Genomic DNA, 17,998 nt, shown 5'->3' with positions numbered 1-17,998 from the left:
TGTGAGGTTCATTGGTGACTCTAAATAGCCCGTAGATGTGGGTGTGAGTGTGAAAGGTTGTGTGTCAGCCCTGTGATTGACTGGCAATGAGTCCAGGATGTACTTCACCTCTCGCCCAATGACAGCTGGGATAGGCTCCTGCCCCGACCCTGAACAGGATAAGCGGAGGAGAAAATGGATGGATGGGCTAAACTATTCTGGATGTGTTTCAACTGTATGATTTGATGCATATATTGAAATATTTATACTATTGTACATTTCCTGAAAAAAGTAATTTTAAGTAAATGTGTTTTATTGCTCAAATAATGTGTCATGCCTTGTATTCAGTCCTGTGTTATAGCCTACATGTGTTCCAGCAAATTGATAGAACTGCATATTTGGGAAAGACCATGAAAAAGAACAGAATCTGCTTTAGTGGTAAAGTATGTGTACTTATACAGGGAATTCAGCTCCAGATTTTAGTTGCTTTCAATATACTTGCAAAAATTTCCAAGATCACTTTACAGGAACTTTTCCATCCTTATAAAAGCTTTCCATGGAGTGAAGGTAACATCCAAGAGTGAAAAGTGAGGGGCTGCTGGGGGGAGTCTGTGGAATGATTGCATCTCTGCTGCCTCACTACCAGCTCAGACAGGTCTCAACTGGCCGCTTCTCCACCTTGGCAAGCCTGTCGAGTCAAAACAGCTGACATCATGCCACAGGAAGCTGGGGAGCCTTATTGCAAGGTGAGACCTGGGTTAGAAAAATATGCTTTGATCCAAATGGGGCCAGAGGAAGGTCTATCCAAAAAAAAAGTATACTAACACCTAAGTGGGGACAATGCTGCTGAACTGAAAGACCAAAAAAAGAGGCTAGTGAAGGAAAGGCTTTTTATAAGTCTAGGTCACATAGCAAATATGTGAATTGATAGTGTTGAGAAATATTCCAAGATTGAGGATACATAACATGTAGCTGTTCAGATATAAAATATACGGTGTGATATTCTATTTTAGAACAAATTCAAATCTCATGCATTAAAATGGCAATGAGGTCTGAGGAATAAGGGCGAGTAAAAACAGGGAGATACACTTTCTAGATCAATCTAAGTAAAGCACTCATCTTCATACAGCTGTGAGCTATCCCTCTTTCACATGACTAGACTGCCACCATGTGGCCATCCACGATCACTGCAACACAATGCTACACAACCTGTCAGCCAACTTCCACTGTGGATTGAATACATTCTACTACATTTTCTACTCTATAATAAAAGAAGAAAAATGTGCAAGGAAATGATCACATTTTGGTGATATGGCTTTGTTAAATTTTACATCATTCATCTTTATTGTAACACCTGCAATTTTAAAACCATACAACACATAAAGACAAGTGGTAGTTTGAGAACACCAGAGAAAATTAACAACGACCAGCACACTCAGAGCATGAAATGTCTCTTTTTGTCCTTTAATCCATGATTTGCTGCTGGAAAACCCCGTCTTGGCCGCTTCTGTTGGTCCGAAGTGCAGCTGGCGCATTAAGTGCATGTAGTCGACAATTTTAAAATTGGTTTGAGTTGGCCAGAAATTCCAACTGATCTTCCTGACCCGCTTCTGATGGTCCCAGTTTTTACATCAAAGTTCCTTGTGTTTAGTTGTTGTTGTATCGGATGCTTCTGAGTCCTTCTCATTGTCTGATGAGAATGGAAGCATGAATAAGTTTATTGATGAGAATGGAAGCATGGATATGTTTATTAATTAGAATAAGTCTAACACATTCACTTTTAATTTACACACTTTTATTTTAATAGGAATGTAACAGCTAAACTTCATGCCAAATTTTCATGTCATGAAATGTGAATTCGTATTTAAACAAAATATTTATTTTCCATTTGTTTCACAGGCTTAAACATCACTAAACTGTATAGTACTGAATGTAAACTTTCTGTACAAGAAATATTTTTTAAAAAGTCATGGTTTTTTTTGTATCTTTAGTGACAAAAACATATGAAACCTAGTCTTTAAACCAACAGTAATCCTCACCTTGCTGTGGTGTTTGGACACATTCTCCATCTTGCTCCTCATATCCTACCGAGCAGATGCATACATAGCTGCCTTTATTGTTAAGACACTGCTGGTGCTCTGCAGTACACACCGACTCTTGCTGGGTGCACTCGTCAATATCTGGAGAACACAACACAACATTTCACTGATCTAACTGAAACAGTTTTCTCTTCTGATGATGTCCACACAGACAGAAAACGTTAAGTTGGTAAGAACTATTTCTTACTCTTAATATAGACCATTAAAAAAGACCAAAATACCAACAAGTGTTGTCTGTGCATCTAAAGCCTGATATATCTTAATCCATATAACTGGGTAACGAGTATCTTCATTATGCTGAAGTCAGGCACTGTATTGTATTTTGTTACAATGCCTCGCTTATCCTTTAATCTCTTTAATAAAATGTAGCTTTTATTTGTACTGTGCATACTCTGTTTATGAGATAGTGTCCCTTGGGTCACAAACTAGAAATGTTAAACAACAGTATATTTTAAAGGCACAAACCCCTAAAGTAGTGAATAATAAACATCATACCTATGCAGGTGCCCTCTGTGTCTTGGTACCCACTGGCACAAGCCTGGCACTTATCAGGACCAGCTCCAGTGCAGCCAGAGCACACTGTGTCACAGGCTGTGAAGGACAGATGCACAAAAAAAAATCCTTTCTATTATTAAGTTTATGGCCCCTATTGATAGTGAAGTCAAATGTAAAAGAATCTTCGGAATATTATATCTTATATATGGAGTATATGGCAGCATAAATACACAGTACACTAGTTGTAATTGGACCCGCATATATACATAAGTGACGGCTGATATGTGCCTATGACATATATTAGTATCTGCGTAAAGCATGCACAAAAAAGTGCATTACCACAAAAATAAACAAAGGTCAAATAAATATATAAATGGCTCTTATAATCTGCATAGATGTTTTGCAATATGTGCTGATATTAAAACTTACAAAACATAATGCAATGATAGTGCAAAAAACAACGCTCTGGGCGATTTCACAAGCTCCTGTGAGGAACCTTCGATTTGTGTTGATTTTGGCGCCCCCTGTAGACAAAGCCGTACCTCTTATCTCTTTGCTGATTTTGTCCTGTGCATGGTTATGTGGTGATTTTAAACAACAAATCTCATCCTGCTTCCTTTAACAGTCATATGCATCACTCACTTAAAAATTTTGCCCTGAAATATATAAACAAAGCGGAAAACCCCCCCAAAAAAGTGACTGTAAAAAGATTGACGCCATGACAGCTCCCTAAAAGTGAAGCCAAGACATCTCCAACGCCCCCTGCTGACTGGCTGCAGTATAGGTCATAAAGCCCGCCTTCTCCATGTTAACACATAGGACATGAGTCAAACTATAAAATCATATTACACGTCAAATACATTTTTCTCAAACATGGTTTCTGTCATTATAGTTAGTTCTTAAAATGCTGATTTACGTCCAAGTGTCCATTTTTCCAAGAGGTTTAATTTAATTCGTTATTTGATGCTATAAAAAGAGCCTAACGCAATGATAGACAGCTCTGTTGACAAATACGGCTCCTGCAGCCGATCTGTTCCGGATAAGCAGAGTAGAGGTGGAACGGCGAGAGGATACGTAGCAGATTTGGTTAGCGGAATAGACTGGACATCGTTACTGCAGCTCCACCCACTGACCTCTACTGCGCAGTCTCTGGCTCCAAATAACACCAGTGCAAGATGGCAGCGCCTGTCTCGGGGGGTATTTTGGCTTGAGATAAGTACATTGAGAGGTGGTGGAGACACGTCATCCTTCTTTTTATACAGTCCATAGTTGACACCTACAGCATATGTCCTCTTACCCTTGCAGGTGTAGGAGCCTTCCGTGTTAAGGCAGTATTGATCTTCTTCACATGGAGAAACGTCTTTGGAGCACTCATTTACATCTGAAACACATCACATGGACTGCAGTGAGGTTAAGTGTTCACAGTTATAGTGTCCTCCACGTTTGTGTGTTTTATCACAAAGGAATGTGAACAGTCAGATAAAGGATTAGTCAGGTTTAAAACATGCTTCCATCTATGTTCTTTAGTACTAAAATGCAGGTATGTGTCACACCTCAACAGGCAGTCACGGCTGTGACATTGATATTTCTTTCCCTGCAACAAATCACCAGTTTTCATTCAGAGTCAAAATGCCAAAAAAGATCACAAGAGTTTGATTCAAATACACTGTGTTTACTGGTGTCTGCAATTGTCGGCAAGAGCATTTCATTACTCAGGTAAGCTGTAAAGCACATAATTACCAACACAAGCCTCCTGGTCATCCTCCTCCCAGCCTTCTTTGCACTCATCACAGTCCTGATTGGTTGCTCCATTACAGGTTTTGCAGGAGGAATGGCATTCTGGAGGATTCACAACATATTTTTAGCTCACTCTTTTCCTCATGTGTAACTGAACATACGTAATGTGTCACAGAAAAAACTGGTGGAGCAAAAGTGTCTGCTTGTTCAGTTTATGCGTGCTGAAGTGTACCTGTGCACAGAGAGAAGGTGTCGTTTCTCACTTCGTTGAAGAAGCCGTCTTCGCAGTCGAGGCAGAACTCCCCTTTATAACCTTGGTTACAGCTACAGTGTCCATTCCCTCCACGTGTTCCATCGCCGTCGCACTTTCCGTTTCCGTGACAAGGTGTGTCAGAGCCTCCAAAACAGGCTTCAATAAATAAAATCAGACAGGTTATTTGTTTGAAATATATTTGGGTTTTTTAAGCTACAGTATATCTAGTGTGCCAGAAACAGATTCAATGTACATAATTAGTGTACTTTGATTTATGGAAGGCTTTCCTCACCATTGCAGTCAGGTCCAAATGTTCCTTTTGGACAGCACACTTTGATAGTCTCAATGCAAAACCATTTATGCAGATCAGGATGTTTTGTTTTCCTGCATTGCAACAGGAAACAAAACAGGAAGAAATCAGGTCAGCCACGTTTTACTGACTCAAAAAAATTGGTCAATACACACAAAAAAAACAAGACAATATTTACATAAGCCAACACCCACCTCTTGAACCACCATGTCTCAAAATGATCTTCGTGCTCCTCTAGCATACGGTTGCATTCAAAGCTGCTGCTTTCACACAGCCCCTCCACAATCTCCATCAGACGAATCTCGCTGTCAAAGAAGCATGACACAAACAGAAACCATCAAAGAAGATAAATGGATAAAAGTTTAAAACTGATAGGTGTATTAATACATTTGTGAATGTGTCACCATGTAAACAGGTTGGATATAACAGGAAGTGTTGCATAAAAATAAAGTGTTACTTAAGGCATGCCTTGCAAGAGTAGGAATATTACACGCTTGAGCTGTCAATTGATTAAGTTTGAAAGTTTGCCTATGCTACAAGGCACTTTAGCACAGTCAGATAAAACATCTGCTTATCTGACACATTACAAAGCATCTTGACCAAGTTCAAGAGAACTGCAGCTCTAGTGCAAAGCAAACACATGCTCTGATGAGAGATTTTTGGGGCAGGGTGACCTGCAGTTTGGACAGAGCCGGATGCACTGTCTCACCTGGTCTCATATTTAGACAGTTTTCTCTCCTCCCAGGCGGTGTTGCCTCCACCAAAGTTCTGCTTTGCTGTTCTGTCAAACCCCTAAAATATAAAGATAGTATAATTTATTATGATAGAAACAGGGAAAACATTTCCGGCATATGGCACAATTAAAGGAAGCAGGAAACATATTAAAGCAATAGTAGAATAGAATATTACAACGAGATATCAATAACATGAAAAAAAACACACAGGAGAGGCTCCATCTTACCTTCTCGAAGTTATCAGTAATTTGCTTACACGTAGAACAGGCGCTTTTTGAATCCCTCTTAGTGTCAGTGACTTGAAAAAGTAAAACAAGAGTTATACAAGACACTAGCCGCAGTCGCCGCAGCTGTGGACCGTTGGACAGCATCTCAGCCGATCAATTAAGACACAGTTTCATATCAGGACACACGCTTTAGCCACTCGCAAGCAGGCTAACAACTAACATTAAAGCTCTTCGAGGTCCGAACACATCTGCATGAGCTGCTCTTGTCATTAAATCAAGTAAGCGTTATGTATGCAAAGCGCAACAAAGTAATATTTACATGCCGGGTGTTGAAAAAAACGATGCAATTTTAGATTTCCGCGTCAGCCTCTTGTTCGAATTGTGGCTTGCGATGATTGGCTTGGGTAGCCTGCCAATCAAGTGTAGAACCAATCATAAGCCGCCACGCGCGGGACAAAAAGCTCCTTTCCCCACGTGGAAAATTCAAGAATTCTAGTGGTAGTATTTGAAATAATTTAGATTTTACTTTTGAGTTAAGAGTTGGATGCAATTTCTAAACAATATCTTGATTTCACCCGTAGAATAATTTTAGCAACATTAAATCATGTTGTGCAGTCCGCTTCCTGCCTTGACCGGAAGTGATGACATATCTTTCAGCTGTCATGGCTGAAAAAAGGAATGTTTTGGGGCTACCACTGCTGTTTTTATTGATAGCTGTGTCTCTTTTGCATTTATTAATTTGTCCGTTTGCTAAAGTTGAGGAGAGCTTTAATTTACAAGCAACGCACGACATTCTGTATCACAGACTTAACTTTGACAAGGTAAGCAGATAGATAGATGCAGGTCCTAGATGTGCGAACAAGCTAACCATGCACAGCACTGTAGTGACTGAAGTAACAATAATACAACTTCTAAATCAAGCTTTTGTGAAAGCATTACGCATACTATACAAACAGCACTGACCTTAGCAGTGTTAATATGTATTTTAGAGGTTCATGGTTTCATAGCTTTGGAGAAATGTTTATAAATATTTGAGGATGTGAATGTGAAATTTCTAACTAACCTAACTATCCTAAATAGGGTACTTCGATGTATCTTTATGACTCCATATTATATTCTTACTTATTATATTAAAAACCATGATTAAGAATAAAAATGGAATATAATTAATCTTGTACTATTTTAAGATCCATTGTGTAGTCAGAGATTGCTGTCTACAGATGATTATTTTTGATCATTACTCAATTAGCTATAAAAAAGGTAAATATATTATTTGAAACTAAAAGATAGTGTCAGTTGAATTTGTAAAGCCCCCAATCAACACTTAAGTTGTTTTATAGAATCATTACATATAATATATTGTGGTATTAACTGTTAAAAAAAAATACAGATTTGTTGTCTTACACCTGTCATCATAATTATTAAAACGATTTCAGCTTATGATCCATGTAGTATCTATTTTGGAGTTTCTCTCCATGATGATCTTCATCAAAAGATAGCCCAGCTGTCTGTGATAGCTGCTTGTATTATTGTTGTTGAGACACAAGCCTGTCCTGTCTTTCAGTACGACCATCATGAGTTCCCTGGTGTTGTTCCACGGACTTTCCTTGGCCCCCTGTTCCTCTCCCTGCTCTGCTCCCCTGTTGTGTTTCTGTCCTCTCTGCTGGATGCGCCAAAATTCTACACTCAGCTGACAGGTAAACCACTCATATCTAGCTCGTATTGGTTCTTTCAAAACCACTGTTAAGTTATAAACATTGTTACGCCTGTGGTTTTAAACGGTTTTAACAAATCTGTTCTCTTGATGTGTTGTATGCAGTCCGAGCTTCCCTGGGAGTTTGTGTTATTGGAGCACTATGGCACATGCAAAGGGAGGTGAGGAGGCAGTTTGGCTCCACGGTTGCTGGGCTCTTCTGTCTGACATGTGCTTCTCAGTTTCACCTGATGTTCTACAGCACCAGGACACTACCTAATGTATTTGCACTGCCAATAGGTAAGTTTAATTTGTAATCATCATAATAATCCCTAGACTCTTGATTGAGCTTTTTCTTTTTATCAGTTTTCCTAAACAACTGAGTCAATTTCATGATGACTGTACATTTTTCTTCCCAGTTCTTGTTGCATTCACATCTTGGATGGCTCAGAAATATGGCCGCTTCATCAGCCTCTCTGCGTTAGTCATTATTGTGTTCCGATCAGAGCTCTGCATCTTGTTGGGTCTTATGTTACTGATATCACTGTTGAGCAGGAGGCTGGGACTGCTTCAACTGCTCTACTATGCTGTCCCTGCTGGGGTCTTGTCACTTGGTGAGTAGCGACAGAACAGGTTATAAAAGGTCCATACTCAATATATTGTTGTCCAAAAAGGTTTTGATATCCTCCGTCTTTTACAGCTTTGACGGTGGCCATTGATACCTTCTTTTGGGGGAAACTTTTGTGGCCTGAAGGACAGGTTCTGTGGTACAACACTGTTCTCAACAAAAGTTCCAACTGGGGAATATCCTTTTATTTACTCGAGTACACTCCCACTTTTCTTTTAACCATCACCTGTGAATTGACTTTAACTTTTTGTTAATTTTCTAAATCTGAATATTATCAAGAACGATCCACCCCGTGTCCTCCTTGACTTTCTTTTCCCCAGTAAACCTCTCCCTTTCTGTGGTACTTTTACTCTGCTGTGCCCCGTGCCTTGGGATGCACACTGCTTTTCGTCCCCCTCGGCCTCCTTGACAGGCGGATGAGGCTGCTGCTGCTTCCCACTGTGGGCTTCATCCTCATCTACTCGCTGCTGCCCCACAAGGAGATGCGCTTCATCTTATACACTTTCCCTGTGCTCAGCTTGGTGGCTGCCAGAGGCTGTTCTTTCATGTAAGTCAAAACATATTACCTCATGCCAATATACAAAAATACTGGGCACAATTCAACACAAACATGCACTTTCATTGATTCATAAGCCAAACATGACATACAGACTAAGGAAATATTTTAAAGATGAGTTTTCAAGTTATTAAGAGTTTCATTTATTTATTTTAAAATCAATTATTTATGAGAAAGATGTTTTGTAATGTGTAGCAGTGCAACAATAGATAAAATTATCTGCTTTTTAATGTGAAACACTGCTTAAGCTATTGCTCACTTTCTTATTTTTTTGGGTTTTAGTTTGTGCAACTACCAGAAATCCTGGATGTATAAACTGGGCTCTGCGGTTGTGGTTGGCCAGCTGCTAACCAATGCAGCATACACGAGTATTTGTCTCTACGTTTCCCACCACAACTACCCAGGGGGGCGGGGACTACAGGAACTACACAGTCAGTTGCCAGTCACAGCAGGTTGGAATAACTTTAAGCACATTTTACTCGCAGGGAGTTTTATTTATAAAACAACAATCAGAAACTCTATTAATCTAACCAACTTTTATAATGCACTATTATGTCAGTGCCTATTTAAGATGTATCACTGTGTCAGAATGTGAACATACTACATCATATTTGCATGTAGTATGACATTTTGTGGATACCACTGCCTTTGAGTTTTTGTTTTCCAAATTGTGCAAATATCTTAACTTGATCCATTTATTTGCCTGTGTTTTCTAATTATGCAAATGAATTGTAAAATAATGTATACCAGTTTAATTGATAATTTAAAACATACATAAAAGGTTTGTTCAGAGAACAGTGTCCTCACATTTGTTACACAATGCCTTTGTCCCTTCAGGTGTCTCTGTTCATATCGACACATATGCAGCTGAAACTGGAGTATCTCGCTTCTTGGAGCAGAACAGAAACTGGAGGTTAGTGTATTTTTCAGTTTTAGGCTAAAACTTAAAAAACAATGTACCCAACATTATGACTTTATAATGTTATGTTTTGTTTTAACAGATATGACAAACGTGAGGACCTGAGCCTCACACATCCTGAGATCAAATTGTACTCACACCTTCTAATGGAGGCAAATGTCACCAAGATACAGCTCCTCCAGGACACCCATCAGCCTCTGGCCTTCATTGAAGGTTATAGCAACATTGCCTTCAACTTGTTTCACTTCCCTCCTTTCAGCGTGCGTTTGGAAAGAAAAACTGTGCTGATGGAGAGAAAAACTGCAACTGTGCAACAATAACAGTTCCTTTTTATTAGGAATGATTATTTGAATTAAGGAGTCATGGTGGTTTTTTGTGACCAAAACATCAGACCAAATGTGAAAAAACAAGTGTTCAAGGTTGTTATGGCTTTGAATGAAATGTTTTTTTTCTAGGTATGAAATAAAGACATAATGCATTGTGCCAAATATTAAGGAGGAAAAGTCATGTTGCAGACAATAAAACTATTTTACAGACAGGTTTGTGTTCTTTACCTCAGGCTGTGATCTGACTTGTATGTTTCTGTAGATATATTTTGTAAGTTAATAAAATTGAGTGAAAGAAACCAGATTCGTCCATTAGACTCTCAAGCCTGCAAATGACACATAACCCTGTACACACAATGGCCTTTACATTAAAACAAATCTCTGATTAATGACCAATAATAAACTCTGCAATATTGCATAAGGAAAACCTTTATTTACAAATGACCACAAAATTTGCATGGTTCCAGTCTCAATGCTAAAACATTTATCAAATTAGGTTCAGAAGTCATTTAATATAAAAATGTACAGTACATCGTTTAACTCAATAAACCCATAATTTAATCCCCTGGACATAAACTTAAATTGTGCTTAAGAGACAAATTGTAGATTCCAAACAAACTCCTTAATCTGAAAATACAGCAATATCTTACAGGATCTTATTAAAAACATTTCAGCAAGTAAAAAAAGTCTATCTCTACTGACAGTACCATGAGCCACAAATTCACAATGAAAATTAAATAACATTAACTTAAAACATATTTCAGTCACAGCATTTATTTTTGGGCCATGTTTTCATTCAGAAAACAACTCTGCATCTATCTGTCATACATAATAATCAAAAAAAGCATCCTGATGTGATCTGCGCAATTTAACAAATTATTTACAGCATTTTGACCTGAAGTAGTTTTGGATAAGGCACAAGGAGAGAGTAGACACAGAAAACGAAAACATTGATTTACAAGCAAACACATTATCACCAACCCCTACAGCTAGAAAAACCCTCCCTCCCTGATACACTTTTGACTGAGACTTTTCATCACAACAGCTCCAAAGTGTTTAACAGTAGTACACAATACAATAAAACCTCAAAATCTGGCCTTGAGAATCAATCAGTGTATAAATCGATATTTTACATTTGCTCAACAACCCCATTTCACAGCTATGCAACTTGGTCCTTGGTAAAGGGTTTTCAAGTTAATGCTCAACAAAAATCAGTACTGAAAATAAATCAAAGGGAGGTTAACCTTGAGGAACAGCAGACCCTCCATGTTTTCCAATAAAGGCCTAGGCTGATTTAGAGCACAGTTGACACTAGCTGTGCTGAACAGTGTCTCTGCTGGGACGATGCTGGGAGGGCAGCCCACATAACGGGCGGCTACTTTGGCAAGATCGGGCCACAGGAACTTTTTGAGGTTCCAATAGTCGAGGGGGTCACAGCTTTGATCAAGTATGTCTTCCTCAAGGTACTCCAGCACTGCCAGCTCTGAGGACTTTGGCTTTTCCTCATGTTTTATCTTTTGTCGAATATCAGCCATTAGAGACCAGAGGTTGTCTTTGTTTGAGTTGGGGGTGTTCGATGAAACGGGGGCTTCATTGCAGCCATTGGGCAGTGGAGGCTTAGCTGCCGCTGAGGTAGAAGAGGATGAGTCCAGCTCCCGGATAAGGTCTTGTTTACATCGCTCAGCTTCCTCCTCTGTGAACAATGAAGTCTTGTATCGTGGGTCCAGCATTGTAGCCCAGGTGTATCGTGGGTCATGCAGAGTTGCAGACATCCTGCTCACCATGGCTTCCTTTAAAGACTTGAGCATGTTGTCTATGCCCACAGTTTCATCAAAAAGCAGGTCTATCTTTCTGTTGAGGATGTGTATAAGTGGTATCACTTGTCCCAGAGTGGCAGTGCGGTTGCTCATCTCTCTGTAGGCGACTTCAAAAGGTTTCAGTGCATTGCAGACTGACAGCATCACCTCCCACTGATCGCAGCTGATCATTTCCCTGAAATTGCACTCGATCGACATCTCATCGATGGCTTTTTTCTGTTCTACCAGCCGCTCCAGCATGAAAAAGGAGGTCCTCCATTTGGACGGAACATCCTGAATCAGTTGGTTCTCTGGCAGCTGATGGACCCTCTGGAGCTCAGCCAGTTTCTCCTTGGCCTTTGCCGAGCGGTGCACACGTTCACAGATCTTTCGTGCAATACTCAGAAGGTTCTGAACCATTCTCTGGCTCTTTATGGCTTCGCTTACAATGAGGTCAATAGTGTGTCCAAAACACTGCATGGTGACATGGCCGTGGTCCTCCAAGGTGTTTCTGACAGTGTTGTTATCAGTTACAGTGAACCCCTTTTTCAGCCCTGATGAGGTGATCCAAGAATCCCACAGATACTCAAGTTGCTTTGGGATGTTATGCATATCGTGATCACAGTCTATTTGAGAGACACTTAGGAGAGCGGAGCAGTGAAAGTCCTGACCTTGGGGTCTGACACTTGACTCGTATGTTGCCCAGTGGGCAGTTAGGGTCAGATATTCTCTTGTCTGGCTACTGACCCAAATACTAGTTGTGAAGTGGACAACACCACCTTCAGCCTCTTTCAGGTGGGTCAGCACAACATCTTTCACTCTTTCGTACATATCTGGTATGGCAGTGCTGGTAAAGTAAGAAGAAGGTGGCAGAGAATACTGAGGCTGGAGATACTCTAGTAGTCTGTTGAGTCCAGCATTCTCCACCAGAGCTGATGGCTGAAGATCCAGTGCGAGCATTTCTGCGATAAGTTTGGTGATTTTTTTGGCAACCGGGTGGTGTTCATCAAACCTCTCGTTGTTCTGTTCCGTTTCATAAACAGACGTGTCCATGAGCTCTTGTTTGACATGAATTTCAGCAGACGGCACATCACCTGAGATAGTATTGTTACTTTCAAGAACATGTCCATGAAACCTCTGCATGTGCCTGAAGAGGCAGCTTGTGCCGAGGTTCGTAGTCTTTTTGCCTCTGCTAATTGTGCGGCTACAGTGCAAACAAACCACCTTTGTGGGGTCAGCAGGGGAAATGGAGAAATGGTTCCACAGTTTTGACGTCTTTTTGCTGAAAACAGGCAGAGTTTGTGGCTTTTTCTCACTTGCAGGGCTCTCAGTTTCTTTGGTTGAAACTGCATCCGTTTCTGTGAGATTTGTGTAAGGATGAGGGGAGGATTCCTTCTCATCTGTGCTTTTTTGGTTTTTGAGGACGTCTGGATGGCGTCTCATAAGATGCCTCATCAGACAACTTGTACCAAAATCGCCCCGTTTTCCCCGACTGATGACGCATGGACAGTAACGGCACAGTGCTTTTAACTGGTCAACTGGCGAGACTATGAAATGGTGCCACACTTCAGATTTGACCCGTTTCATGATCTTCTTGTTTTGCTGGAAAACTGAATGATCCTGATTGAGGCTGGGGCCCTCTGAGAGGTCGCATGGTGAGGAAGTAAGGGGTGTATCCTCGCCTTGAGTTTTAAAGGAGAGATTGACAGAAGACTCCTGTCCTGAGAGATGCATAGCCTCATCAGATTCCTCTTTTATATCCATGCTTTCCTCCATGCTTTGGGGTAATTCATCCGATATGGTTTCTGGGGAGGATGGAAGAAGAGGTGATTCTTTTTTTAATTCCAGTGGATCTAGTAGTTGTGTGCGGGACAATAGTGAGGGTGGGTTTGTATATGGTGGGGGAATGTGATTGCCCTGTCCATTTTCCTCGATGACGACTTCTTTGTGGGCCCTCCACATATGACGAATAAGACAGCTAGTCCCTAGATCCTTTCCATTTTTCCCTCGACTGAATTCATTCATGCAATGGATGCATACTGCTTTGGAATTGTCAGCAGGTGACAGGTAGAAGTGTTTCCATACAGCTGATCTCCGACGGGAACTGGAGCTTTTAGGGGTCCCAGGAAGACGCTCTTGCCCTCCGTCTGACATGTCTTCTAGGATGTTTTCATTGGAATGTGAGGAGGACAGTGTGCTGCAAAGAGTGTCAGTGTTGGCATACGGTTCTAGTTTTGGTTCGACTTTGGGTAACACTTCTTTGGATGACAAATCTGAATTTTCAGCTGAGGAGGTGGACGGTGAAGTGTTCTTTGAGGCAGAAGAAATAACGCTATTAGTCAAGTCTCCATTTTTTGGTGAGTTTGGGGAAGGAGGTATCAAAGATGAGGCAAGAGAGTTATTCAGATTATTTGAAGATGCATCTGCACCGTCTTGTAAAAGCACAGTGGGGTGAGCCCTTCGCACGTGCCTCATTAAACAACTTGTACTGAGGTCTTTCTCATTCTTTCCCCGACTGAATTCTTTCATGCAGTATAAACAGATTGCTTTGGTACTGTCCCGTGGTGATATACAGAAATGATTCCATGCAGGAGATTTTTTCCTCGGGTTGGTATTACTCCTCATAGATGACAAAAGGCTCTGGGTGACAGCATCCATGGCAACGTCATAAAGGGTGCTTGTGTATCCACTTAGTAAATTACTATATTCATCACCATCTCTTGTTACAAAGGGACCGACTGAGCTACCAAATGCCAGCCTTTCATCATCCTGGGTTTCCTCCTCCATTCCATTTGCTTCCCCAATCTCCTCTTTGATATGTTGACTTTCTTCATTACCATTTTCATACACGTCACTCTCTGCATTTCCCTCAGTATCAGTGTTTAGGCATTTGTTTGAAAGAGCTGGGGAAGCTGGATCTAGCTCACTCGCTTGGTCTGACTCGAGCAGTTTTTCATCCTGAGAAGATAAATGGAAAGAAGGGGGAGAGTCTTTATCCAGTGTTAAAGAGGAGGAAGCAGGTGACTTTGTATCTGCAGTCTCGTGAGGGTTAATGCTGTAGGATTTGAACACGTAGCCATCTTGGCCCTCAATTTTCAGGCAGGTCCCTTTTGCCTCTCTTCTTTTATTTTCTACAGAGCCATTAGGTTCACTGACCATATCCTCCTCGCTCATGTGAGAGATCTCTTCCTCCCCATCCATGGCAACAGCCCAAGGGTTTTTGTGGAGTAGTCAGGTCTGCGTGGTCAAATGCGGTCTATTTTTTCAGGAGTAGTCATCGATACTGCAGCTCTTAAGCAGGTGTTGTATTGAGTGTGTGGCTGTAAGGGACACAGTGCGCCTGCCTGTCCCTCGCCATTTAGGACTTAAGGGGTTCGACCTCTCCACACACAACCTACAGAAAGGGAGACAGAAGAGATGTCAAAACACTTTTTATTCTTTGAACAAGACTCCAAAACAAGTTATAGGTATTCTGCAATTACACAATAAGTCATGTACATGACATTTTAATTACATTGACAGCTGCTTTTGAGGTACTAAACATGGAAATGTATGAATATGCAAATTGTTAAGCACCACCCAAACACAGCAATAATTTTGGTCTTTGTGAGGCTACACTGTCTCATTTGCATGTGCAGGTTAAGCCTGGCCTTCAAGACCTGTTGAAGACCCACCTTTAACATAGTGAATGAGGATCCTTGTCTATAGATGTTTTCATTAAACTGAAACACTTCAGCAGATGGCGGCACTTATAAGCACATGTTGAGGTACTACTGACTGAAATAGTTGAAAAGGGAACAACCTAGTGACTCACATTTTTAGAGACCCACAGCCATTTTCACATCCCACTGCTAGATTGATTGTCCTGTCATAACGCAGGTAGTTCTGTATGTAAGAGTATTACTTTCATTAATACACATTTTGAAATGGGCTAAAACATATAGGCTACATTCAGTGTCCTGTGTATTAGTTACACCTAGGTTAAACATTACACTAGTACAACAGCCTTGCAACATAACGTCCCTTAAAGATGTCACATTTTTGTTAAAACTGCTTGGATGAGGTGTTTCAAATATCAAGTCTCGCCTTACTGTTGTAATTACAGTGTCAAAATTGTCCACAATGACTAATACGAAAGAAAGATGAAACAGCACCACAAGCTAAAGCCTCCAAAGTGACCATTGAGTTGAGTCATCATCTCTGTAAATCATTTTCTTTTCTCTGGAAAGTAGGCTTCATTTCAGTGCTGTTACATCTAACTGCATTCATTTTGGCACGGTTTACAAAATAAACTGCCATTGGGTGAAAATAGTGTGTTTTTTTAATTAAATCTTTGTGTACCCTGCTCTATAAAGCAGGTACAACGCCAGCTGTGGGATGAAGGCAAAGGTGATTTATTAAGAATGACTTTTCATGCCAGTATGTATTGTTTAAATGGACCACTGCAATCAACATCGAGCATAGGGTATAGTAGGGATGCACAATATCCGATATTTTCCAACCCTTTTTGCCTACTGACGATTTTGATGCCGATATATTAGGCAAGTTTATTTTCCACCTGATTGCAGAGAACATCAAGTTTCCCTTTAAGTGGAATTTATATCATGCCTACTCTTATTGTAGTGGCCCACTGGCAGATGCAGAAATAACACAATACAGTGCTTTGTAAAATGTGCACATTCACAGGGCAATATAAGACAACTACTTAAACTTGGTTATTTACAAAATGTCGTATTTATTTTCTTATTTTGGGAATCATTGAGCATTTAGCCATAATTTAAATATCGGCAGAAAAATCACATATCTGCCAGTGCTGTTGTGTCATTTTCAAGCCATATCTGCTTGTGCCGATATGTCATTTTCAAGCCATAATCTGCAGATACCCATAATGTGCCGAAAATATCGTGCATCCCTAGTGTATAGTATAACATAACAAGTGGTAGTACTATAACTAATCTTCATAACTACCAAATTTAGGTTTAACTTTTTATATAATGAGTAAATAACACTGACAAGACCGAAAAAATGTACCTACAGATACACATCAGCTCAGAGAACATTAGCTTAAGTACACAAGATCACCCAAATGCCGTATAGCTTATAGCTATTTCTAACAAATGGTCAAAAAAATAATCATCCATTCTTATAAATCGACTCTCGTAGATTTGGTGACCATACCCAACTGAATATTTTAATCATTACAATTTGATTTCAATAGAGGCATTTAAAAATAAGTAATGGTAAACTATTGCCTAAGCGAGCAGTGACAGCCAGTTTTCCGGGTTTGGCTGAAGTGCGAGTCAGGAAGATGCGAGAGGACAGCAGGAAATTACCAAAGCTGACTCGCTTTCATCTTCACATTACAAACAAACTTGTTAATGGAGATATATACACAGGCTTCCAGATAGCCCTGGTTAAACATCAGCAAACACAAATTAAAAAAGTTATGCGACCCTCGTGCCTGTATTTATATTTCACGTTATAATGACACATTGCTGGCAGTTAGGCTACATCATCAGTAAACACCACGGTGGCTATCCTGGTGCTAACTGGGTTAGCCGCAAGGCTAATAAACACAAAAAACAACATTCAGGTACAACGCTTCTGACACATGGCTTTGAAGCACAAATATTCGAGGCAATGTAAGTTGTACAACCATACCATTAATGTAAAACGACGTGGGGAAGGCGTTTGTCGAACCACACCACGACTGCTAGCTGGTTAGCTGCCAGCTAGGCCACACACAGGACATACAAGCTAACCTGGCGAGGCAGAACCCAGCCGAGGCAACACACGAACCACACGGGATCCGAATCAGACCAGCTCTCACCACGACGTCCCGGTCACATAAAACCCTCCAATGACATATACATGCGCTTAGGATACTTACTGTGAAGTATGACCGTGTGATCACTGGGTTTCGGCTCCTAAACAGTTAAATATGACACATTTGATTGATCCGGAGGGGGGTTCACTTTGTTGCTTTTGTCTCCTGGTTTGCTCGCAGTTCACGTTCGGCCGGAGCAGCTCCACACAGCGTCGGACGGAAGGAACATGTTTTAATGATGTCACTGGTCGCGGGGTCTTCAGTAGGGCAAAGGATACTTTCAAGCAACATGTCACATAACACCGTATTACTAATTGATTTTTCACTTATTAAAATAGGCTATTAATGCTATTCAGACCTTTTTCTTTATTCATCATAAGGTAGGGCATTCTATACTAAAAGTGACGTTTTACACATTG

The 17,998-nt window shown here is 40.5% G+C and overlaps 3 protein-coding genes across 3 annotated transcripts; 1 reads left to right on the top strand and 2 right to left on the bottom strand.

Moving 5' to 3' along the window:
* Nucleotides 1-1,294: 1,294 nt before the first annotated feature.
* Nucleotides 1,295-6,122, bottom strand: creld2 (cysteine-rich with EGF-like domains 2). The gene is made up of 10 exons (XM_069671313.1): nt 5,835-6,122; nt 5,583-5,665; nt 5,068-5,178; nt 4,856-4,947; nt 4,543-4,719; nt 4,314-4,412; nt 3,871-3,954; nt 2,574-2,669; nt 2,019-2,159; nt 1,295-1,669 (listed from the first exon to the last, which is right to left on the bottom strand). The coding sequence occupies exons 1-10, from the start codon at nt 5,976-5,978 to the stop codon at nt 1,611-1,613; spliced, it is 1,086 nt and encodes a 361-aa protein (XP_069527414.1). The 5' UTR covers nt 5,979-6,122; the 3' UTR covers nt 1,295-1,610.
* A 374-nt stretch (nt 6,123-6,496) lies between these two features.
* Nucleotides 6,497-10,241, top strand: alg12 (ALG12 alpha-1,6-mannosyltransferase). The gene is made up of 9 exons (XM_069671397.1): nt 6,497-6,655; nt 7,399-7,531; nt 7,654-7,827; nt 7,947-8,141; nt 8,228-8,333; nt 8,481-8,702; nt 8,994-9,163; nt 9,549-9,624; nt 9,713-10,241. The coding sequence occupies exons 1-9, from the start codon at nt 6,497-6,499 to the stop codon at nt 9,948-9,950; spliced, it is 1,473 nt and encodes a 490-aa protein (XP_069527498.1). The 3' UTR covers nt 9,951-10,241.
* Nucleotides 10,242-10,369: 128 nt separating this feature from the next.
* zbed4 (zinc finger, BED-type containing 4) lies at nt 10,370-17,756 on the bottom strand. The gene is made up of 2 exons (XM_069671577.1): nt 17,643-17,756; nt 10,370-15,146 (listed from the first exon to the last, which is right to left on the bottom strand). Exon 2 carries the CDS (start codon nt 14,951-14,953, stop codon nt 11,168-11,170), a length of 3,786 nt encoding a protein of 1,261 aa, XP_069527678.1. The 5' UTR covers nt 14,954-15,146; nt 17,643-17,756; the 3' UTR covers nt 10,370-11,167.
* Nucleotides 17,757-17,998: the final 242 nt, after the last annotated feature.

This window comes from Semicossyphus pulcher, unplaced genomic scaffold (assembly GCF_022749685.1).
Source record: "Semicossyphus pulcher isolate SPU_LCO1_2020_fin unplaced genomic scaffold, fSemPul1.0.p SCAF_20, whole genome shotgun sequence".
NCBI classification, from domain to species: Eukaryota; Metazoa; Chordata; class Actinopteri; order Labriformes; family Labridae; genus Semicossyphus; species Semicossyphus pulcher.
This window is presented reverse-complemented; position numbering and strand designations above follow the sequence as displayed.

Bases quoted from the DNA above. Each gene is read 5' to 3' on its own strand.
- creld2 (XM_069671313.1), bottom strand. From the start codon at position 5,978: ATGCTGTCCAACGGTCCACAGCTGCGGCGACTGCGGCTAGTGTCTTGT. The intron at 2,670-3,870 runs GTAAGAGGACAT...TGTCCTTCACAG, and splicing joins AGGCTCCTACACCTGCAAGG to CCTGTGACACAGTGTGCTCT. The intron at 1,670-2,018 runs GTGAGGATTACT...CATTCTCATCAG, and splicing joins TGTCCAAACACCACAGCAAG to ACAATGAGAAGGACTCAGAA.
- alg12 (XM_069671397.1), top strand. From the start codon at position 6,497: ATGGCTGAAAAAAGGAATGTTTTGGGGCTACCACTGCTGTTTTTATTG. The intron at 6,656-7,398 runs GTAAGCAGATAG...CCTGTCTTTCAG, and splicing joins ACAGACTTAACTTTGACAAG to TACGACCATCATGAGTTCCC. The intron at 9,164-9,548 runs GTTGGAATAACT...TTGTCCCTTCAG, and splicing joins TCAGTTGCCAGTCACAGCAG to GTGTCTCTGTTCATATCGAC.
- zbed4 (XM_069671577.1), bottom strand. From the start codon at position 14,953: ATGGATGGGGAGGAAGAGATCTCTCACATGAGCGAGGAGGATATGGTC.